A 25239-nucleotide genomic window follows, 5' to 3' on the forward strand; every position below is an offset into this window, starting at 1 on the left:
TCAGCAAATGTTCTAGCAGATACTGAGCCAGCGACCAGTGCCAGTATTAATGATATTTGCACATACATGTATCCTTCAGAAGTGCCATAAACTTCAAGTAGCCCTAGTAGCGTTACACAGTTCCAACCCCACACCCAGGTAGGTAAACTTCGAGGCCTCAGTGAAATATCTGATACTGATAAACATGCAGTTTTGTGCTCCAAATGGACAGATGCCTTCAGCTACCCTTTCCTGTAAAGTTTGGAATAAATTTCTTAACCTAATAAAAACAACTGCATTTTACCAACCGTCCCTCAGCCCTAACTACTTAACCTATTTTTTTTTGTGTTCCTATTTTACCTAGATTCTACCATGGCTAATTTTTAATTATTGGTAAATTTTGTAGGGGTTTCCTTGTCATTCATTGAAGACCAATGGATGGCCTTGGGCTGACATTTTCATTCTGGTGGGATTATTGTCTCTTTGACACATTCACCATACCTATCCTCATTATAATCCAATTGCATAACAAATATGACAGACTGTTATTAAACTGACCTAATCATAAAATTCAAAACAAAATCTTAATGTGAACATTGATGCCTAAAAGTAATACTTCAGTCTCACAGCCTGGATACAGTGAAATAGGGACAAATTTAAACTTGGGGTTAAATTAAAAGGTCAAAGGTCACTAACCATGATGGGCAACACAAAGTTTTGCGAATAGTGGCTATATTCAAGATGTTGCTACCAACTTTCCAAAACCATCATTATTTAAAAGGAATAGTATTTCTTTTAACTATTACAAACAGAACATTTGGGAAATATACTGCACTGTTGAAATTACAGGAAATGTGAAAAAAAGAATTGAAGACTGCAGGGGAGGTAACTCATTTTGTACAAACAATGGTACAAATTTCAGACCTGTTAAATTGACAGTATTTGTCAAATTAATCTTTAAAAAAATTATTGACTGTTCATGATCCAATCAGGATTCATTTTCTAATTGTCAGTCATTGTCGATAAACCTGATCAGCTGATTGCTCATCCGAAATGATTTACCAGTCATATAAGGTACCCTTACCTGTTTAAACAGTAATTAACCCCTTTTGTCTGATTTATGACTTTACTAATCAAAGAATTGAGATTTGAATTCAGTTTTATAGGTCATTTTGACAAAATTGGGTTTAGGCACAAATCTGACCTGAAAAATCATGTTAGCGGGCAAATGGTCATATTCATGAAAGCACGATCAAATTTTGTAAGGTGGCAGGTATGAATTAGCCCATCTTGAATAAAAAAAAAGCTACAACTCATACACAATTAGTTATAACACAGGCAGACTGATGATGAAAGAGCATGGCGGTGGCCTTAAAATTATTACACATATTTTTCATAAAATAAAAACAAGTAGACAAAACTAATTTATTTCATTGCCATTGGCAAAAAAGAACACATGCTTATGAGACAAAATGCATATTCATTTCCAAGAAAAAGTTTCTTGACTGTTAAATTGAATAAAAAGAAGTCTAATTACATAAAATTTCACATGCCCTTTATACACAAAGTCATTGTTTGTGCTGTCCTAGGAATTACTTCTTTTCTTCAAGTACCTGACTAAAACACCTGAATTTCTTTACCTATGAGTTTAGCACATTTTTTTAAATAATAGTAAACTGAATAATAATATGTTGCTCAAGCCATAATAATAAGAAACAGTGGATTCCAAAAAAAAATAATAGAAAAAAAAACAATTAAAAATATACATGTATAAGAATAATCACTTAGGGCCTATTCCAGAAATAAATGTTTTTTGTTGTTGTTTTTTTTTTGTTTTTGGGGGGTGTCTGGAGCCATGCTTACTATCTTAAATCATAAAATTTTAATAAAGGTGCCTCAAGACAATATAAGAATCTCTCCTGAGTAACTTTATGTTGAAAAAAATAATAAACCAACAAGTCGATACCATCAATAACTCAGAAATAAAACAAACCAAATATGTAGGTTTACCTTTAGGGAAGATAATTTGCATAGAATGCAATGTAAAAAATATTAAGTTTTAACTGTAAATCCTTCCTTTTCTTCATCAAAATTTAATTAACATTTAAAATGGACACTGTCACCAGTTCAAAACAAAAGCTATCAAGTATTTTCAAAATCTAAAAATGCAATATTTAATTTTTCTACACAAGACTCATAAAGAAAAAATCATCCATTTATTCTCACACTTTCTTGTTTTTATCATTACACCCACTAAATTAAAATTCTTGGTTATGCTACGTATTCCACACACAATAATGCTAATGTTTTTCCTGATTATATCAAACATTTAATTACATGGTCAGAAATGTTTCTAAAATACTTACAATTTTTTAATTAAGACAAAATGTAAAAATATTTTTTTTTAATTCTTAATATCTGTACCAAAAAATGATCAATATCTTTGAAGAATTTTCAATTGTTTGTATAGATGGACAGACAGATGAACAGTGACTATTATAGGCAGCATATAAAATTGAAGCATGTTGAAATCATCAGCTAAATTACTGATTATGGTAAACATAGGATTAAAAATAAACTGTGAATAGGAAAAGTATAAATAGAAGTTACTACAAGAGTACTGTTGTCCATGGGGTACGAATTTTCGTAGTTTTTGTGCGTAGGCCAAACTACAAAATTCTATTCCCAATGAAAAGGAGATTTCCATTGATGTGTATACTGAAAACCTCAAAACCACAAATTCAATAATCAATGCATTTGTGTTTTTTCCCTTAACCATGAAAATTGGTATCCACGAATTAAGGTACTTTTACAGTTATCAATGATATTTATCACAGTTTAAATAGACATTGCATAATAAAATTTATTTGGCAAATCATTACCATGTCAGAAAACTAAGTAAGAAGTGAATCAAAATCTGAACATGAAACAAAACATTTTTGTTCATTCCAAGCATATCAAGTTCTATATTCTTTCATTGCATAAAAAAATTGAATAATGTTAGATGAGTAACACCTTCAATTCTAAAGATATAAAGTGACTTTCCATAAAGTCACTAGAACCTAATTAATTCTGTTAATGAACAACTATTTAATCAATATTGAAGTAACTAGACAAAGTGATGCTACTTTCGCTTTCAATGAGAGCATGTGTTTTACAAAAAAAAACTGTAAGTACAACTGTCTTATACTCCTTTTTTTGTCTAGGAGACACAGATCATGCCCTGACGCATTTACATCTTTTCGTCTAGGAGACACAGATTATGCCCTGGCCCATTTACATCTAGCCTAACCTTTCTTTCAAATTTAATCACCAACCAGCCAGGGGTTTAACAATTATGCTAGATGAATAGATGCACATATAGATTGGCATACAAATAGACAGGGTGATTCCTGTGTACCCCCTTCATATAAATATTGTATTATAACCATTGTATAAAGGCAATTCCATCAAACAAGTGAAATATAGAGACAATAAAAAAAATCAACATTAATACACGATATTTTAGTACAGATATTAAACTTCTGAATTGGAAATCAAAAACTAATGTTAATTACCATGTAAGCAAACAAAAATCAAATACTACATTATTTAGATTAATCTCAGAAAAAGTACACACTAATTATTAAAAGACATAGCACTAACATGTTTTCATAAAGAATTAAATGTCTTATCAACAAATTTTCAATATAAACATATGTGAAAAAAATTCACAATAAAATACATGTACTAACAATAAAATAATTCTTATGAACATGTTACTAGAGTGGAACAGATGTATTATTTAAAACAGTATAACCTTTCCAATATTTTTGTCAATGAAAGGTAATTTAACCCTCACCTGCTTGAAAAAAGTTACAATACCATGTAAGAAGGCACACTGTCCCCCCAATTTTAAATATAATCAGTTATCTATCCATTTTGTTTAAATTGGAAATAAACAAAATCTATGTCTTTTTACAAAGCTAAGTGGAAAACAACATTGCTACACATAGCAACCTGTCCCCAACTCTTAGTTGCCTTAATCCAAGAACTCCTACAAAGTTGTTCCATCAAAATGAAAAAAAAAAAAAAAAAAAAAAAAACAACAATCTAATGTTCATAACTTCCAAAAAAAAAAAAAAAAAGTCAAATCACAATAATTTATCTACATTTCATAAGTATAAATCCACTGATAATGAATGGAATCAAGCAAGTAGTTTCAGAGGAGATGTATTCACAAAGACAAATGGGCAGCTACCAAAATCATGTTCCTTCTTTTCTTCCTGGCCAGGGAACACTAATTTAAATTGAGCCCAATGTTTTCCTACATAACTGTTATAAACAAAATTAGCATTTATAACTCGAACCCTAACAGAACTTTACTGGGATCAAAACTCCAAAACATATGTTTGTACATATGTTATGAAAAAAAAAAAAGAAACTAAGGTAAGTGACTATTGATTTGACAGGAACTGTTAAACATCAAGCAATGTTTCCTACATTTCTAACATAACTATGTGGTTTCAGTTGTAAAAAAGATTTTGTTGTTGTTCTTCATTACAACTGATCTACGATAAAAACCTATCCTTTAATTTTTTAATAATGTCCAAATGAATTACAATTACTTATTACAAAATCAATACTTTCAAAGTCTTAAAATCTCTCAGCCATCTTATGTTAGTTATTTACAATGTATACATAAATCTTACTTCCCTGTAAATCTCAGTGAATAACAACCATAATTTTATCACTAATGTACAATAGATATATTCTAATAAGTTAACCGTGTTAGTACAATATTTTTCTCATCATATCACATTGTCTAAAACAAAACATCAACGGCTGTACATTACAATATTTTTGCCATCATATCACATTGTTTAATGGTTTGTATTACGTATTACCGTTGTCTCTTACCCATTAAAGTTACAAGGTCTAGCACTAGATATCGTATTGTTTGTTGTCATTGCAGCTATCTCCCACCTACAAACAGTGAAAAGTCAAAGTTGAAATCATCTACTTACACAAAAGCTTTAATGTTAAAATGTAAAAGACTTTAAGTACTATCTATCTTACGTTTGGAGACACAGCAAACAGTGACAAATAAAATATTTATAAATTGAGTGATCGACCTTTGCTAAGGTATTGGTGATTTCTCAAAGTGATAGAAAAATTTGAGATGTAAAATTTTTGTCAGAGGACATCTGAAGAAAGCAATATAGGCTTCAATATGGATCAGAAGTAGCAAACTCAGCAGACAGAAGGAATAACCTCTTCTGAGCAAAATAGTGGTAAAAATTCAAACCAACAAAATATGAACAATGGCAAAATGGCGTCATACGTAAACTCTATAACAAAACAGAGAACAATACTGACTTATCTGGTGTAAAACCGATATTTCTCAGAGAATATGATGTGTTTGGTGATACAAAACCACACAAAGATGATTGGCTCACCCATTTAGAACTTTACAAAGCAATTGGCAACAAAATCAAACCACGTTTCATTCTTGGTATTCAGAGAATCATAAAAATCTGGCATATATATCTAGACAACGAAGATGACAGGCAAAGTTATTAACTGAGGGGGTCACTATCCGCGGAAAGATTGTAAAGCTAGTGGAAAGCATGAGGACCTCCTTGTATTTGTCAAAGTATACAATGTCCCATTATCCACTGATGATGGTCAGATCATCAGAGTTAGCACAAGAGAGTATCCGAGGGTAGACAACAGACTTACAAACTGTTGGACAGGAATGAGAATGTTTATTTGTCAGCCATTTGCTGAGCCACTCCCAAAAACCTTTAAGATCTGAAAATATACAGCTAAAATTTACCATTAGGGGCAACCCAAGGACACTGATGTATTGCTATGTAATGAATGTCTATAAAAAGGTCACAATACCAAGTAATGCCCAAATGATTGGAAATGCAGATTTTGCTCTGAATCTGGATACAGAATGTGGAACTGCCCAGAGTTCAAGAACAGAGACAGAAACAAAGATGAAGGGTCAAAATCAGAAAGCGAAAAAGAAAGGTCTGATGAGACTGAGTCTGAAAATGAGACAGATGTAGCAGACTTAGAATCAGAGTATGACAACAAAGAATCTGATAGACATGAAAATGAAGCTCAGATATCAATGTCACCATCCAAGAATCAAGGAAAATCAACAGATGAAAACAGTGATGATAAACAGAACACTGTAAATGACCAAACTCACTTACAAGTAAATGAAGGAGATGAACAAGGAAAAGACAAAAAGAAAAGGAGGAAAACTGGACAAAGGAAAAAGAACAGTAAGCAGGAACAAATAAATAACAACAAGAATCAGAGCTCTAAAGGTCAACAAGATCTATCTAAAAACAAAGGTATAACAGCAAAGGGAGAACTCCACCTACACCAACAGGTGGAAGCAAAATGTTCCAAAATAGAAATGTTTCATAAAGGAAAATGATTGACTGTATGTTAATAAACTTAATGTTTAATTTCTGTTTGAACAATGAAGATTTAGAAAAATATGAAAATTATATGAATCTTAAAAGTGGAAAATACATTGTTAAAAGAAAAATTATTAGTTTCAAAAATGATAATGAATATGCTATTAAACTTAATTTTAATTTTTTTTTTTTTTTTTTTTTTTTTTTTTTGAAAGATGTGAAATAAGTATAAATTGACAAAAGTTTGAACATTGTATAAACTTCAAAAGTGTAAAAATATATATACTATGCCTCTTTGTGTACCTCTTAATGTGTGCAAGGAAATTTCTTTTGAAGTAAGAAGACAAAGAAAAAATAAGTTTAACTTCAATTTAATTTTATTTCACTGAACTCATGACATCCACAATTAATTTATCTTCTTTAAATACAAACGGAATCAATGCAAAGCCAAATGGAATAGGGTAATTGAATGGCTAAAGACACAAAAATGTGTGAACGCTTTCTTAAAGAAACACATTTCAGTGAAGATGATGAATTAGAAATTAATTATGATTCAGGTTATGATATTTTATGTAGTAATGGCAAAATGTCTAGCTGAGGAGTAGCAGTATTAATTAAAAAATCTCTAAACCACAAACTAATTGATAAATTTACAGATAATGAGGGAAGAATGATTCTGATAAATATACAATTAGAAAATAGTGAATTTAAACTTAATGTATTTATGCGCTTAACAATAAATCAAATAGAAACATATTTTTTAAGAAACTTAATGATAAAATAAAGCAACATGGGATAGGTATTCCGGTTATAGGTGGGGATTTTAACGAAGTTATACATGCTATAGATAGAAAAAGTTCAATCAGCAACACGCAACATGTTAAACCAGTTTATGGGCTAAAAAATTCTTATAAAAAATAAATATTGTGATATTTTGAGGTCTTTTAATGAAAACAAACAACAATAAACTTGGCAGCGCAAAGATGAAACACAAGCAAGTAGAATTGATCTATTATTAATTGGAAATGATTTTCTGTCTTTGATAGAATGTTGCAAAATAAAGCCAGCAATAATAAGATCTGCAGATCATCAAGCTGAATTCATGAAAATACATGCAGGGCAGCTAAAAAAGGGAGGGGTTATTGGAAAATGAATAACTCATTATTGGATGAAAGTGACTATGAAATGTTGATTGAAAACAAAATCATATTCATTTAGGAATTATTAAAAACAAAGATATAGGGGTTCTCTGGGACGTGTTTAAAGCAGACATACGAGACACTATGATCAACTATTGTAAAAATAAAGCAAGAAAAACTAACGTGAAATTACAAAATTTAGAAAAGGAGTTAGATCACAAAATGTACATACTAGAAAATTTAGAAAACAGAGATGATGTGATTGAGCAAGAAATACAAAAAATTGAAAATGATATATAAGAAATATATGAAAGAAAAGCGAAGGGGGCACAAGGGAAAAATTCACTGAACTTAAAGAAAGAAATAACTCTTATTTTTCAGGACTTGAAAAACAAAGGCAAGTTAAAAAGTCAATCAACAAACTACAAATAGAAAATGGCGAAATAATAATGGAACAGGGACAAATATTAAAAACAATTAAAACTTTGAATGAAAACCTTTATACTTCATCCTCGGTAGATGATCATTTAGTTGAAGAAGATTAGATAAAAAGGCATCAGATAAAGACATATCAAAATGTGATGGTAAACTTACAATCCCGGAATGTACAGATGCAATGTTTAAAATGAAACTTAACCGCTCACCAGGACTTGACAGACTTACGGTTGAATTCTATAGAAAATACTGGAATAGATTGAAGCATTTTATTGTCAAAATATTAAATAATGGAATCAAAAATGATCACCTTTCATTCTCACAACGAACAGGTGTATCACTTCTAAATGTGGACTTAAAGCTCTTGTCATATATTCTAGCATAAAGACTAATGCAAATTCTTCCAAAACTGATTAATGAAGATCAAACAGGATATGCTAAAAACAGATTTATTGGTTTCAAACAATTCAACAAATCCAGGATATTATAGATTATTGCGAATTATACAAAGTCAAAGGAGCTGCCGTGTTCGTAGACTTTGTACATGTTGTGTAGTCTCAGAAAAATATAGCAAAGAACTTGAAAAAAAATGTTTTAATTTCATATGGGATGGAAAACCAGACAAAGTTAAACAAAATGTAATTATCGGAAGCTATGAACAAAGGGGATTAAAAATGATCGACATCAAAAGTTACTTTAATGCTCTTAAAGCTAGTTGGGTGACCAAATTCAAAAATGACTCGGGCACCAATGGGAAACTGATTCCTAGAAAATATTTCAATGCATTAGGTAAAAGCTGGTTGATATTTGAAACAAACAGGGAAGGAAACAAAATTAGCAATCAGTTAAGTCATATACCAGAATTTTACAGAGAAATCGTAAAATGTTATCGGCAGAGGACAGTGTAAAAAACCTACAACTTTTACAGAAGTTCGAATACAAATAATTTGGAACAATAAATCCATTCAATATAACAGGAAAACTTTAATATTAAACAATTGGATTGAAAGTGGACTTATTTACATTTATGACACTATCGATGAGAACGGTAATATTTCACAATATAAAATTATAGATAAATTAAAAACCAAAAGAAATTGGATGTCCGAATATATGATTTTGAAAAAAAGCAATACCAAAAGAATAGTTAATATTGCTTCGTTCTGAAGAGTCAAAGAAAAGTATTGTAAATGTTTGTAAAGATAAGACATTGTTGAACAATAATTTGATTGAAGTTTCTCTATTGTAAAACACAAAGCTATACAATATATTAATATAAAAAAAGTTTGAAAAATCCATTGGAATTATGCAATAGATAAAATTGTAGAACATGTCATCATTAGACAAAAATAACTTGTTTGAATTTATATTTTACTTTTTGAAAAAGAATAAGTTAAAATCTTTTAGATGGAAGTTACTGCAATGTATTATTCCAACAAAGACACTTCTCAGTCAATGGAGAATGGTTAAAAATGTCAACTGTAACTGTTGTGGACAAAAAGAGGACTACTTGCATTATTTCACTTCTTGTCCATATTTATGCTGCTTTTAGGAAAAGATATATAAAATACTCAAACTTGTCAAATTTGATATGGAAATTAGCCTTACATGTTTAGTTTGGATATTCAATTTATAAAGCATATTATATTTCTGAACAAAAAACAAAAGAAGTTAATGTGTTTAACATCTTCAAAAAAGAGTTAAGTCTAGCAAAATAATTATAGTTAAATATAAAATATTAGAGAGAATTGATAACTGATTAGCCTATGATAACTTGAATATGTTTTCTATATATCAGATTGTAAAACTATAGTCTTTGTAAAACTAACATTAAGATATATGTTTTATTCTTATAAGTTTCCCTATAACTTAGAAGCACTAATAACTTTAGGGCTCATAGAGAGAATATTGTACATCTATGAAGATTGTTAGCAGCAAAATGCAATAAAGTATTATGTTATAAAAAAAAAAAATAAAATGATAAGGCTCATTAAATTACAATCGTTAAAGCATCTAGCACTATATACAATTTTAAGTTACTGCAATAATGATTAAACTTTACTACAGCATTAACAGTATATCAAACTGCATTAATCCTGCAGTATAATAAAGATCAGCAGTATTACTTTTGTCTGTCATACTATATTCTCTATTACACTTTGGTGGATAATGAAATAAACTTACTGTAGAACCTGTGGTAGACAATCTATGTTGATTATATTTTCAATAACAGCAATCTGACAGAGGGTCTTCAATGTAGGTGCTATGTAAAATGTTGATGGAAAACATTATTTTAAAAGCAAGAAGAACAGGAGACATTTGTATGTCATTTTGGCAATCCTAGCTGGTTACATTTTTCATGTTTATCTTATGACATTCCCTTAACCACATTAATATAGGACAAAACTAATTGTGCAAGTATTTTCTTTGAATTCTTTTAAATAAGTTTAAGAAGTATCAGATTTCCTCAATAGACAGCTACTATTTATCAATGATTAAAACTATCTTCTATTTGCAAATCAATCCACAGACAATATCATAAGTCTACAAGTGTCTGCCTTCAAGCTTAACATCATTCTAACTTTCAACATGTATTTAATTTTCAGCTCAAAGATTAATTCTTTGTGAAAAAAACAATTGTGAAGCATAGGTTAAAATTTCAATCCTTACCAAAATCTAAGACATGTAAATCAGAATGGTCAGTCAGATCAGAGTCTATACTACCAGTCATACTACCATTTGAAGTGTTAGGTCTTGTTGAAGGACTAAAAATAAAGATCTATACGTGAGAAATGCATTGTCAATAATAAACACACATAAATATACTTTTTAAGCAATTTTAGATACTTTTTTTCAGTGTGCATTTGCCTTCCAACTTGTATAAAGCATCTGTATGAATAAGTTTGATATATACTGTAGCAAGGTCTGATCTTTGTATCCTTTGATTTAGAAGTATAATCAAAGGTGATTTGCTTTGTCATATTCATAAATACTTAGCCTTTGAAGCAGGTTTATGAAGTTGGAAGACTTTTAAAAGGAATGAAAAGCTTTGCAGAGCACAGCATGATAACACTTTTGCTAACATATGTTATATGTTCTTGCATAAAACTAGTCATTGCAAAAAAAAACTTCTGCACAATTAAATTTTGCACAGCCCACTTGTCTCAGCTGATGTCTTGAAAACGAAGTGTCATAAAAGGCAAAAGATGAGAAACATTGGCCTGGACATGTGCAAGAGAAAAATTCACATAAAACAAAAACAAAACTATGCCCCTTTTATGCTTTTCACCAATTTTAATATTTACTTTTATATGCATAGGGTAACATGGTAGTAAAACCAGATGAATCCTGAGATCATCTTACTGTCATCAACAGAATGTTTGTCACTTTTTTTTTGCAGGTCCCTATACTATTATTGTATCAATAAATTCCCTTCACAACAGTTAGTTGGCAACTTGTATACCTTACCTAGTACCACCAAAAAGAAAGACTTTGGATCCTATCACACAGCAACATTGTCTCCTACGTGCACATGGTCCTTTCCCTTTGATCTTCACCATAGACCAGTGTAAATGCACTGCAATATGAATAAAACTATTTAAGCCCATTGTGAATATCTACTTATAAGTTTTGGTACAGAGTTTTGTATTGAAATGAACTTTTACTACAGCTCTAAAGAGCCTGAATCAGTCACCTGACTTGACAAGCTATATTCTATTTTTTGATAAAGTGGCCATGATTTTTCATGGATACAAAATTTCAATGCTAATTTTGTGCAGGATACCCTAAGGAACAATCATATCAACTTTAATCAATTCTATACAGCAGTTTCTGAGAAGATTGTTAAAGTAATAAAATAGCAAAAAAAAAAACCATCCAAAAAGGGCAATAACTACAACATGGGTTAACAGATTTTCACGAGAATTGTAACACAGGTAGACCTCGTCATGCTGAATATCTGTATCAATGCCAAAATTTGGTTTGAATAAAGTTACATGTTTATAACTGCTGTCTGATCTACATGTTCTATTTTAAGTAACAATTTATTTTTCACAATTTAAAAATCTCAATGACTATTTGTGCAGGATAACTTGATAAACAACCATACCAAATTTCAGTCATTTCTGTCCACCAGTTTCTGAGAAGATTTTTTAAAGTAATAACATCAAAAATAGCATATAAAAGGTCCTAAAAGGAAATTACTCCAACATGGATGAACAGATATTCACAAAATATTTGACCACAGATATATATTGTCATGCAGAACACATAAGTCTGTCAGAATTTGGTTAAACTAAACAGTTCCTGAGATAAATGTGAAAAACTGATGTCTAACCCTATGATCTACTTTTAGTAATAGATGCAATGCTCGTCTACGAATGAAATATCCCCACATCAGTTCTAGTCAAAAATACACTAAGGAACATTCATACTAAATTTGGTTCTAATTGGTCCAGTAGTATTTGAGGAAAATATTTTTGAAAAGTATTTATATCAAAAATAGCAACAAAGAAAAAAAAACATCCAAAAGGACAATAACTCCTACATGGCTATACAGATACAGATTCATCCTGATCAGAATTTGGCTAAATGTAAGTTTTGGATAAATGTGTGAAAAACTGCTGTCTGACCCGTATACTCTATTTTCAGTAATGGCAGCCACATTTGTGGACAGATGAGAGATTCCCACAATGTTTTTAGGCAGAATACCCTCAGGAACACTCATACAAAATTTGGTTCTAATTGGTCCAGTAGTTTTTTAAGAGTTTTGAAAAGTTGTTAATTACTGACAATGACTACAATGGAAGTGAGGGCATTAGTTCACATGGCCCTGTGGGCCAGGTGAGCTAAAAGGATATGAAATGTTTTGAAAGAAAAGTAAACAATAATTAAAAGGTGTGTAAAACAGTTTGTCACTATAAAGCTTAGACTTACCAGGATCAAATCTGAGGACATCTCTGAAGTGGTAGTCGAACTTGCCATTATATCCACCAAATACATACAGATAACCTTTATAAACAACTAAAATAAAACAAAAGAAAGTCATGTAATTCAAAAGTACCCATATTTCATAAAATAACTGAAGACAGACAGACAGACCGGCAATGGTGTCAATAACATGTCTCATCTATTAAGATGAGAGTATAAAAATTGTGTATGGTAATACAAACTTTAGATTAACTAAGACATTTTAGCGTAGGTATATTGTTTTTACTAAAGGTTTACAAATTAAAGTTTTTTTGTTATTTTGTTTTTTTTTTAATTTATGGCTCACCTCAAGAAAAAATATTTGTCTTTTGAACTTTGTAAAGAAATAACACCTCATTCTTATTGTACATGAAAACAATAATAAAACGCAACAATAGAAGTTGCCCTGAATTGGGAAAACTAGTTGTCTTAATACTATAAACATTTAAAAAAAAATTCTTGTCTAGCACCATTCAGATAAAGGTAAATTGTAATAGAATTTTTGTTTTGTTTTGTTCTTTGTTGTATTAAAACCATTATAAGCAGTCAAACAAATAGTTGATCATTTCCAGTCTATAAATCAAATCATTCAAAAATATCATATCCCTATCAGTGTGATGAATAGCTGAAGAGAAATGTTCTAAAAAAAATTGCCATCCAAACCAGAATATAAAAATTGAGCTGGAAAATCATTTTTCATTTAATGGAAAAAAAGAACATATATGATAACCCAATAAATGCATCAGCATATAACTCAAGTCCAAAATAGCAAGTACTTTCAGAGATCACAAAAGGTCTTCCACAAGTGTAAACACATTTTTATGTAAGCTCTGAATGGCATACATGTACTGGTATGAAACTTCTAATAAAGCATAAAGTACCTGTGATGATGAATTGCATTGTGTTAGATGCATAGGCAGATGGATGGAACCATACTAGTACAACAACATAAAGTCATTAAAGATATTAAAACTTAATAAGGTAATACAGTGAAACCAAACTGGCCACCTCTGGGGCAAAAAGAATTGGCTGGTTTGTAGGGGTGGCTGGTTTTGTGAAAAATAACAATGCATTCATAAAGTTGTCTCCCTTTATGTGTTTTATAATCCTACATGTTGTCAGTTTGCTGTTTGGGGCAAGTTTAATGCCGATTCAAAACTTTCAGCCGTTTATTATGTTTCAGAGCATACATCACTTGTAAATGGATTGATTTTACAAATGGTACAGCAGACAAAATAATGTTCATGATTTTGAAAGAATGTGTATTAAAGATCACAGAGCTGTTGATGGTTGTTAATCATTTATTCTGTTTTAGTAAACTACCTGTCAACAAAGTTTAATAATTTCTGTTTTTAGTGGAGTCCGTTGCTCATTTGCTTTTGTTACTTTGTATGTATGATTTTAGTTACTGTATGTTCCTTGTTGTGCATGTCTGTTTTCCATGTCGGGTCTTTGTCCCTGGATTACATTCTTTTGATTACCCCTATAACCTTGGTTCCCTTGATTACTCTTTCACCTCTTTATAGGTTTGGCTTGGGTACAGATCACATTTTAAAGATCACACTATTAAATGACCCTGATTGCCTGATGTGTGTACATACCAATAAACACCCATCCAGTGAAAAAATGTGATGTCTGGATTAAATCAGTGTTTAAACAACTGTCCCCTTCAATTATCATCTGTCCACTGATGAAATGCAAACCAGTCAGTAAACGAATTATTAATTACGTAATCATTTACAGTTTTGTTGACACATTTATTACAGTTGAACCTTAACTGATTGGCTGGAATTGAGAGGTTGTTTTTACTTGAATTATGTAACTAAAACTGTGAAAAAAACAGCCAATAAACGGTTTTAGAGAGTGGCTGGTCTATTGAAGACAAAACACACAGGTTTTAAGGTATATCGGCCGGGACTTTTGAAAACGGTCGGTTTGAAGGGAAGACCGGTTCTTTGAGGGTCCAGTTTGGAGAAGTTTCACTGTAATCTTTAATTTATTACTTACATGCTGAATGACTCCTTCTTCCTATAGGCAGAACACCTGTAGTTTCTGGTTCAATCCATGTTTTATTTAAAGTATCAAATATTTGTAGTTTGTTACAATAAATTTCATTGTTTGTATATATATTGCCACCCTGATCACTCCTCCCACCAAAAATGTACATGTAATGACCAATGCCAGTAGCAGTGTGGAAATCTCTCCATCTGGCAGGTTCACTCTGTAAAAAAAAATGTATTTTCCAATTTATTTAATTAATTTCTAACAAAAAGCAGACAAAAGACAAAAAACGTTTGCAAGTAGGAGTGCATGTATATAATTACTTTGGTACTATCATATTATTAACATTGATTAGTCATCAGTCTTCAATTCAAATAATCCAAAGCTAAATAATGTTTTGATAAAGGGTAAAATCTTACGGATTGTTTGTAACTGTTGACTGAGGTCTGCTTGCATTAAGTTAACAACTCCAGGACAATTTATACTTGTCCATAAAATGCTTTAGTGTTCATGAAGGATACACTGCACCATAGTTGGTTATATTAAATACAATGAAACTAAAAAAAAACTTTTATATCTTTACAAAACTTATATTCTTGTATGAATATTTCATCTTAAACAAATTGTTTTGAAATATACTTCATACTTCTTATGATCCCATTGTTGATGCTATTTTGACAATAAACAAGAGGTTTCCAAGAGCCTGAATCGCTCACCTGGTTAAATTTTGCCTCTCAATGGCAATAAATTTTACAAGGAGTTGTCCAACAATTTTGCCTCTAGAAGATTTTTGTAGGCCTTATAATAAGGATCATTTCAGCAACTGGAAGAATTTCAAAACCTAAAGGTTTTGGAGAAATAATAAGCAAAAAAATACTGTTTGACCCCTATGTTCTATTTTTTGTAACAGCCACCATGAATTTTGACGGATCGAAAATCCCCACATCAGTTCTATGCAGGATACCCCCAAGGAACATTTATATTAAGTTTGGTTCCAGTTGGTCAAGTAGTGCCAGAGGAGAAGATTTATGAAAGAAATAACATTTAAAACCGCAAAATATGTCAATAAAGGACAATAGCTCCAACATGGCTTAACAAATTAAAACATAAATTTTACCACAGATAGATCTCATCATGCTGAACACTTTTACCATTGTCAAAAACTACTGTCTGACACCTATGTTCTATTTTTAATAACGGTAGCCATGTTTTTTGATGGATCAATCCCCACATCAGTTCTACACAGGATACCCCAAAAAACATTCAAACCAAGTTTGGTTTAAATTGGTAAAATAGTGTCAGAGGAGAAAAAAATTTAAAAATTAGTAACCACAACTGATGCCAAGTGATGGCAATAGCTCACATAGCCTTTGGCATGGCGAGCTAAAAATTGATGAACTTTCATGTGCATTGAATTAACACAAATTGTTTCAACGATTAAAAATATACAGTTAAACAATATTTTACTCGTTTTATTTAGCAGTATACATGTATCAAAACAACCAGATATCAATTTAGTATTATTAGGGACCACATAAATGTCACTAAACCCCATATCACACTCAGACACTTACTTGATTTAGTATTACTAGGGACCACATAAATGTCACTTAACCTCATATCACACTCAGACACTTACTTGATTTGGTATGACCAGAGACCACATAAATGTCACTAAACCCCATATCCCACTCAGACACTTACTTGATTTGGTATGACCAGAGACCATGTAAATGTTGTAAAGTCTAAAACATGTAAGTCATTGGAAAATCTCTCTGTCTGAAAAATAGTTAAGCGTTAGTACATACATGTAATATAAAAACAGTTCTTCCTAAAACTAATACCCCAGCTACAGCAGGAGAGTTGTATTTCTCACAAATCTTGTGGAAATCTCATTTCTTGACAACATTCATTTCTCCATATAACATGTATAGTGCTCTAAAACTGGATAAAATGTCATGACAATCCAACAAGTAATAATGGAATAGTTGTGACAACATTATGTCAGACAAACTGACTAAAGCAACCTCCTTTTGCAGGGGTATAATTATTCAGAAAAAAGAAACAACATGATGTTCAAGGTCATTCTTTGTCAGGCAAAACAATTTGTACTCAAGTCAAAACAGAAAGTATTTCGTGCCCAAATTTCCATCATCAATTGTAATGCAAAGCATTAAGTAAAAAATGCCTTTTTATTAATTTATAGTTCTGACAGTATGATTAGAATATATTGATTTTTCATACTAAAATGTGCTTGTAAAAATTCTAAAATTGATCCTGTGATTTCATTTATTTATTTTTTTTGCAGTCATATACACTAAACTCAGCGAATTTGTTTCTCTAACACTCAATTCCAACAGTGAAACAGTGTTACACCGACATTTTGAGTGTTTACCACCCAGATTCCACCTAGCCAACACCGACCATTTGTATATTGCAATAATCGTAAAATTCAATGAGGCATAATGGGGAAATTCATTGTAAGTTATGATGTATATTGTGTTTCTGTTTCTCAGGTATTTGGAGCACTCCAGTTAAGATGAAAAAATTAGTCATGTCATTAAAAATTCAGCAACATTTTTTTTATATTTCGTACATGGTTATCATATTTTGGTATGTTGTTTTTTTACAGCTACGTCCAATGAGTGGGAGATATCATATAGAAATATTACTTCATATTTTTATCAAGTAATAATGCAATCTTTTGATATTTAAATTGTGCATTTGTAAATTGATAATTACTATTTATAAATATAAATAACACACTTTGAAAGTATAGATGTTTGTAATTTGATTCCAGTGACGGACTTGTAAAAACAATCTGGTGACGCTTTTAGTTTCTGATAGTTTTAATAATTGAACGACTTTTCTAGAAATAAAAGAAACTAATTACAGGTTCCAAGATAATGTGTACATGAGGATTGTAATGTAGAAGCCATTAATCAGGATTGAGAACATTGTTAATAATAATTATATATAAGTTACAAGATGTTGTCCAAACAAGACGAGACAGCGTCCTCTACCGGTCGTTTTCGGCCTCTAAAATGCTTCAAGTTAACTCAAATATTTTTTTGATATAAAGTACGTTTCAAATACAACCTACATATGTCTTTATTTTAATTATAGGTTTTGTTCAACTGTTTTTAACTTTCATTGATGCCATCTGATGTTTACTCCTGTATAAAAATAATCCCTGGACGAACCTCACACATATATAGTCTATTTTTAGAAATTTAAATGAACAAATTGTTTACAATGTCTCTGATGTGTGTCTGGTCATCTCATACAATTACTCAATGCAGGACAGTCGTGAAGTATGTATCAACAATGAATGTCTTTTTTTTAAGATTTTCACGTTACATTTGTAAATCTTTAATCCCATGCGCTAATCGTCTCAACCGCTGCTTTATTGTGCCGATGGCTTGGATTAAAGCTGGACAAATCAACTAGTATCGATTTTGGCGATTGGATTAAGAATTTTCACATGTCCTCTGGACTCCTTTGTTGTGATTTTCTGGGGTCCCACATGAATTCTGGAGGTCAGTGACCTGGGAGCTCAGGTACTAACATCCATATTGTCGGTGAAGATCAATGAGATTAACTTCACCGTGCTGGGTGATTTTTCACCCATGTCGGTGGTTCTCTGTACACAATTAACAACTGGAATATATGATATTCCAGCTGGGTGGGTGTAACACTCACAATTCACCGTGAAAAAATCTGACTGACACCGTGTTTCCCGGACTAACACGGCTTTAAAACTCTGACTTGAGTGTTAGAGAAACACAAGTTGCTGAGTGTAGTGTAGGTCCTGTGAAAACATAATAGCTTCTAAGTAACAATATTAAATTTTTGGCATTTTATGTACCTCCTCTTCATATCCACCAAAGAAATACATTTTGTTACCAATAACACAAGCTGAGTGTCCATCCCTTGCATTAGGTACTGGTCCTTCCACAGAGGGTCTAGACCAAGTATGGGTATCTACAATAAATTTAATGCATACATATAAATAGAGTGATGTCAAGCTTCATAATGTATGAAAACCATGAATAAAGGTTATAATAAAACTTGTCTATAACAAAACCCCTCATTACATCATACTTACTACTGTTAAACTGATAGAGAATATTACAAGCTCCATCTTTATCATTTCTGCCTCCCCAGATGAAGGCACTTTTCTCATAAGCTACAGCAGTATGACCATATCTTTGGTAAGGAACTGTATCTGGATCCTGTCCAGTCAACGGAATCAGCTTCCATCGTAGTGAGACTTAAAAGTATATCAACAAAACTCCCATTAACATCATTAGGGTCAATAGAACCTTTCCTATACTTGTTGGGCTCTTCTTCCATTAGTGGAGCATTAACTAAATTCAAATACAGGTAACCAACAGTCTTATAAATAAGGCATGAACCAGTTTGATTAAAGCATCTACTGTGCAAGAATTTTTTTTGTGGGGTACTAATTATGTCTTTTTTTGTTCTGCCTAGCAACAATGCAAAGTTTCAACAAAATGCAAAATTTCTATTGAAAACACAAAGGCTCTGAAGAAATACGGTACACAAATTCCATGAACTTACAAAATCTTGAGACAATGAAAATTAGTGCCCATGAATAAAGTACATTCACAAAATATAAATCTCTATTCTTAGTTGTGTTAACAGGAAGTTAAGAGTCTAGAAGAAATCATATGAAAACAAGATCACATACATGTACCGTAATCCCCAGCTTCAAAATGGAAATGAATGACTGTAACCATAAGACATGCAGGCTTGCAACAGAAAATATTTTGAATCTAATTTACTGTAATATGTCCTCAATATCCAAAGAAAAAAAAACATGAACAATGAATACTTCAAAAATAGACTTTCAAATTTCCAATTAGAATTTTCATTGCCATCACTGCCTACATTGCAATAAAATCACACCACTGCAAACTTTGAAATTCTTTGATAAGATTGTAAAATCTAAAGGAAATCTTTCAGCAAAATTTATATACTATCCAAAAATTGTAAAAAAAACTTCTATGCATTCTAGATTTATCAGACAGACATCAGAATGACATAATGAACAAGTCAAACAGCCTACCTGTGTCCAACATATGGACGTCCATTGGAGTAGTCCTTTCATAGTTTTCTCCTGTACAGTATCCTCCAAAACTATAGACCCTATCCCTTATAGCAACAGCAGCATGGTTAACCCTTTTAGGTCCACCTTCTAATTCAACTGTCCAGCGCAACATGGCCTACCACTGAAATTTAAACATGGGTACTTACATTTTGTCTATTGATAGCAGACAGTATTTTTGTTTATCAAAGAAAATTGAAATTCACAGTTAATTTGTATTAATAACCATGAGAAAAACTGTTTTTTTGAACAGAAAAGTCTTGCTTCCAAGGATAAATTTTATGAACCATGACCTAAATATGACATCTGTGCAGGTCCGGGTGTTAAAAGAATAGGCCTGCAGCAGCGCTAAGCTTGTCGTAAAAGGCGACTAAATAGTGCTCAGAACCTTTGCCGGGGGCTAGGGCGCTCTGCCTACAAAGCAACTGGGTTGTGTGCCCCAGGTGGTGGAATGGGGTACCCCTGGCATGTTACATGCTGGGGTTGTCAGGTTATAATACGGAAAACCTGACCGCAAACCATAGTGGTGCACCGTGTTCGGAAAGATGCCACGTTCCTCGTACGTGGTACTGTGGTATTCTCCCGGAGTAGGAACCATAGGGCTCTGCCACAGGAGGCTAAATTGCCCGACCCTACCCACCTCTCCCAATTTCCAGTGGAAATCAAAATGTCTCGACCCCATTATCCTCATGTCCCATCCCATTTGTCATTTCATCATCATTTCATGTTCATCGCCTGAATATAGCTGAAATATTGCTGCTCGGGCATTAAACCCCAACAAACAAACAAACAAAAATATGACATATTAACAAATGAGAAATTGTGTCAAAATAATAAGTTCTTACCAGATTAAGGTGAAAGACACATCCTCATTCAAAACATAAATATTTTACTTTACTATTCGTCATTTTCATAATTGTGGTAACATAATTTAGATGTGTAAAATATATCTTACTGCCAGTTCTCCTTTTAAATCATACTATGTGCAGGTTCCTTGAAATAGGACAGTACTTGCAATTCAAAAGAGCATCTGCTTCATTTACTGAAAACATACATTTAGAATGATAAATCAAAATGTATAACTTATATTGTTTGTCCATCATACTCAGGAATAGTTCTGGTATGTGGAATCCCTGAATTAATGCATTTATTTTTTAAAGAGCACATTGGATTTCATGTTAATGCACCTTTGACCTATCAACATGAAATCCAAGGAAAACCCAGATACTGTAAATTTTAAATATTTGTGGGAACTCTTTTCTGGCTTAAATTGTCCACTGTGAAAATACCAAAATAAATCAACAGTGAAAATTGATACATTCTCATCATTTCCTACAACTAGCTTGAGTTATGCAGACATGCTACATTTCATACACATAAGTTGTGATAACCAGTTTGAACAGAAAATCCTAAAGGTAGAATTCTGATAATTATAAATCTAACTTGTGTTTGTTTTGTTTTCTGTACTTGCTAAAAGTTGGATTTATTTCACATGCTATTACAAATGTTATTTTAAAACATGTATTGTCAGTTCATAAAAGAACATTTAACTTCAAAGCAAGCATAAAAGTTATCCTATAAGCATTTTTATTTACTAAATAGTCTCGTCCAACAGAATTCAATTAGAACCAATAAAATTTAATTGATTTTCATTGAAATTATAGCATTCTACTTATAACTTGAAAATACGAAAATGTTTCTATGAGAGCCAGCAATGTAATAGGGATTTCAATATATCCATTGAAGATTACATACAAAATTGTTTTTGGCAATCCATGTGCAAAGCTAGTTTCTTTGGACACTGAGAATCAAAATCTGGCCTCTAAGATAGGGTTATTATCTTTTTTTTTTAATTGCTTAGCAAATGCAGAGTTTGTTGTTCAAGGATATCTTCTGACAATGAAATAAAGAGCCTCTCTTATATTGATCTTATCGATAAGTACTGCAAATAGTCAACAAAAAAAAAGGGAACAAATCTGCATCCACATCATACAAATGTGGCAAAGGCATACATCTAGACAGAGTTGCCTGCCTTACTGGTTGTGAACTATTCATATGAACAATATTTGTGAAAATTGTGGACATTTCAGTTGTGATACAGATTTTTATTGACAGTATTTCATATTTTTGTTTTGAATGCTACATGTTTATCATATTGTATTGGTGATTTATTTTGCAATTTGAAGCATGGTATGATACCATTTGATATGTTCACATTGAATTTTAAGGTTATGTTACATTTATATGGTACACTGCTTTCAAACAAAAGGCATCTGCCTTGTTAAACTTTACAAATGTCTTTTCAGGCATAATAATAAAGTCTGTGTCTATTACAGACATCTTACAAATTCATTTATTTTGCACTGCTACATGAATTTTCATAGCTACTTTTCAAATTCTTAATAAATGTTGTGACTTTGCTTTATCTCATTTAGCCCTCTGCAACAATGAGGGTACAAAGTCTCAGGTCCAAGTGTTAACATCTGAACAATCATGTTAACAAGGGGTTGGGGAAGAAATATTTTCGTGGAGTTGTGTATTAATAGACTTTATTGATTGATATTATACAGATGAAAATATGTGTCTTGATATTCCAAACACCTTCTGTTACACAATGAGCCATCACAAAACTGATGACTATCAATTCAATAAAAAATTTACATAAATTAGTAACTTCATGAAGCAAAAAAGTGCAAAAGAAAAAAAAAACAAGTTCACAAATATATAGAAGATAGCTAGTAATAAGATTAAGATATTCTGACCCTGGGTCAACTCTTAAAATTTATCCAGTGACCCAGCATTTGTGTACATGTATATAAGTGGTAAATTAAAAGTTCCATATAACTATGTATAGATTGTGGGAAAAATTGTATTTGTAGTAGTTTTGGCTAAAGGGCATAAAGAGCTCCTCTCATACAATAGCAGTTCCATTCTCATTTCAATACATCCAGGCACTTAAAAATCTAGGAAGTGCTGACAGTTGACACTTCACAGTTGCCTTTGGTTAACTTATGTAGAATCCTGAAAGCTAATTCAAAATCTTTTGCACCTGTCTTCTATTTTAATAAAAAAAAATCTTATTTCAATCAATCTTTTGAACAGATAATTCAGAACATTTTTTCATTATCTGACTTCGCCCAACATCTGAATTGTACTCAGTCTTTCAGTGGTATGTTGACCAGAGTTTTCTGTCTTCTGATTACAATTCAAACAAAAATGGCATCCAATTGAGAAAAAAAAAAATGTCAAAATCTTTGAATATTTGGTTACAAGCAAGTATTTAAAATCAGCTTTTCGTAACAAACGTTTAAGACAGAATACAGAATTAACATTCATCACTCCAATTACAATAATGGATGTCTTTTTGTTCATACTTGTTACAAAACTTGCAAACTTGTAGTGCAGTTTCTTGAGGTATATTTATCTCTTGACTCAGTAGAAAGCACAAAACATTTAATTTGATCTTCTTGTTTCATAAATAAACAGTAAACTCTCCATTTCAACAGAACATTTCTTCTGCTTGAAACAAGTTCATACCGACCACTACAATATGTGTCAATAAAGTTTCAATCTTGATTTGTCAGTGCAGTAATTAATTTTGAACATGATATGATACAGTCTGAATTCCCCTACTTATTTTTTCACTTTCCATATTTAATGTAACTAAAACATCATTCAAATTGTAATTGATGAGTTGTAAATGACAACAGAAATGTAGACAACAACCAAAAGGCAAAGTGGTACATGTATATAGGCAAAACGACTTCAGGCAAACAGGAAAGTAGGTGAAATGACTCAGTAGGCGAACAGGTTTTGTGGCAAAAGACCCAGATTCCAATTTTATGCTGCCCATTTATATTGAACATTAATGAAAATAATAAACTGTAATGGAAGAGGGAGGGTAAACAAAATATAAAACCTGCCTTAACCCACCTTTCATTTAGAAAATACCTATACCAAGTCATGAACATTGCAGTAGTTCCCAACTTCAAGGTTGTTACCCGGATATTGCCATTTGTTATAAGAGAGTTCACCAATCTCATTAGTGATGTCATATTCACTAATTTGCTTATCATTAAGTGTCAAATTGATTGGCAAATAAACAACAAATGAAAAATTGACAATTTCATCATAAGAATCCCAATTTTCAAAACTTTATAACTTTGTTATTTTATATCCAATTTTGGTTCTGTAAAATGTTTCATTTAGATAAAAACAATTCATTTTATGTAAGTGAATTTTTAACTATTTTACTAGAAAAAATAAATTTGTAGTGATATTTATATGTAAACCTCTATTTTTGTGTAAAATTATAATTAAAATCTTATGTACATATAGTCGAATTACTGAATATTTATTTAAAAATTCCATGGATAAAAAAGAATTTTATTTGCAATGTTTGGGAACCAAAAGAATTTTTTAATTTTCTTTAAAAATGAAAACTTATGATTTAAAGTTGATACCCTACGCCACTCAATGGATTTTTAACCAAATCACTGGTAAGTGATGACATCAAGAAGAACTCTCCTATAGTATACGGACTTTCCATGGCCATGTTTTTACTATTCCATATTGACCACCGCCTACATTTTATCAGTTCGGTAATTCTGTCATTGCCCTTCATTATGATAGTGTACCCTTGTTTTAGAATTATTTGCACACGAATTGATAAGATTTCAGGCTCCTGTGCCATAATTTACCATTTTCTTGAATTTCGTCGAACACCACAGAATACAAATGTGTCTAAAATACAACCCAACTCCGGGACCATATCCGAAAATCGACACTAAGTGACATTTGTTACGTTTCACAATCACCCTTTTTTCAGAATAACTCAGATGAGAAGCGGGTGATAGAAATTTGTTAATTGAAAAAAAAATCGTTTGTTGTTAAAATCCGTTTTAGTTTATTCTCGATTTACAATATGTAGGCTCGAAAACTTCAAATTTAACGCCGAATTTACATTTTCAAGTGATTAGGACATTCCTATGAACTGAGTTATGTACAATTAGCGTTATGTCTCTATGCGAATCTTATTTGAAAATTCTAATTCATGTTTATTTTCATAAAGTCCATACTGATACATTGAGACATGTGTAGAAAATAGTGAATTTGAATGGCCACTGCTATATACTAAGGGACATATCATTTTTTACCTGGGAGGAGG

At 31.5% G+C, this 25239-nt stretch overlaps 1 protein-coding gene across 3 annotated transcripts; it reads right to left on the reverse strand.

Annotated features, from left to right (window-relative positions):
* Window positions 1-1390: 1390 nt before the first annotated feature.
* Window positions 1391-24853, reverse strand: LOC148623990 (kelch domain-containing protein 3-like). Of its 3 annotated transcripts, none has more exons than XM_088566380.1 (12): window positions 24773-24853; window positions 21028-21114; window positions 20034-20196; window positions 19050-19214; window positions 18810-18925; window positions 16646-16720; window positions 14948-15161; window positions 12908-12994; window positions 11441-11549; window positions 10643-10737; window positions 10157-10235; window positions 1391-4944 (listed from the first exon to the last, which is right to left on the reverse strand). In XM_088566380.1, exons 3-12 carry the CDS (start codon window positions 20185-20187, stop codon window positions 4875-4877), a joined length of 1164 nt encoding a protein of 387 aa, XP_088422506.1. In that variant the 5' UTR covers window positions 20188-20196; window positions 21028-21114; window positions 24773-24853; the 3' UTR covers window positions 1391-4874. The 3 variants fall into 3 exon arrangements, with proteins under 3 accessions (XP_088422506.1, XP_088422508.1, XP_088422507.1); XM_088566381.1 differs by having other exon boundaries at window positions 4729-4944; window positions 24710-24793; XM_088566382.1 differs by lacking the exon at window positions 19050-19214 and having other exon boundaries at window positions 3472-4944.
* Between the last annotated feature and the right edge of the window lie 386 nt (window positions 24854-25239).

The sequence above is a fragment of the Perna viridis genome, chromosome 2 (assembly GCF_037379345.1).
Source record: "Perna viridis isolate PV_CMFRI_1.1 ecotype Kerala chromosome 2, ASM3737934v1, whole genome shotgun sequence".
Classification (NCBI taxonomy): domain Eukaryota; kingdom Metazoa; phylum Mollusca; class Bivalvia; order Mytilida; family Mytilidae; genus Perna; species Perna viridis.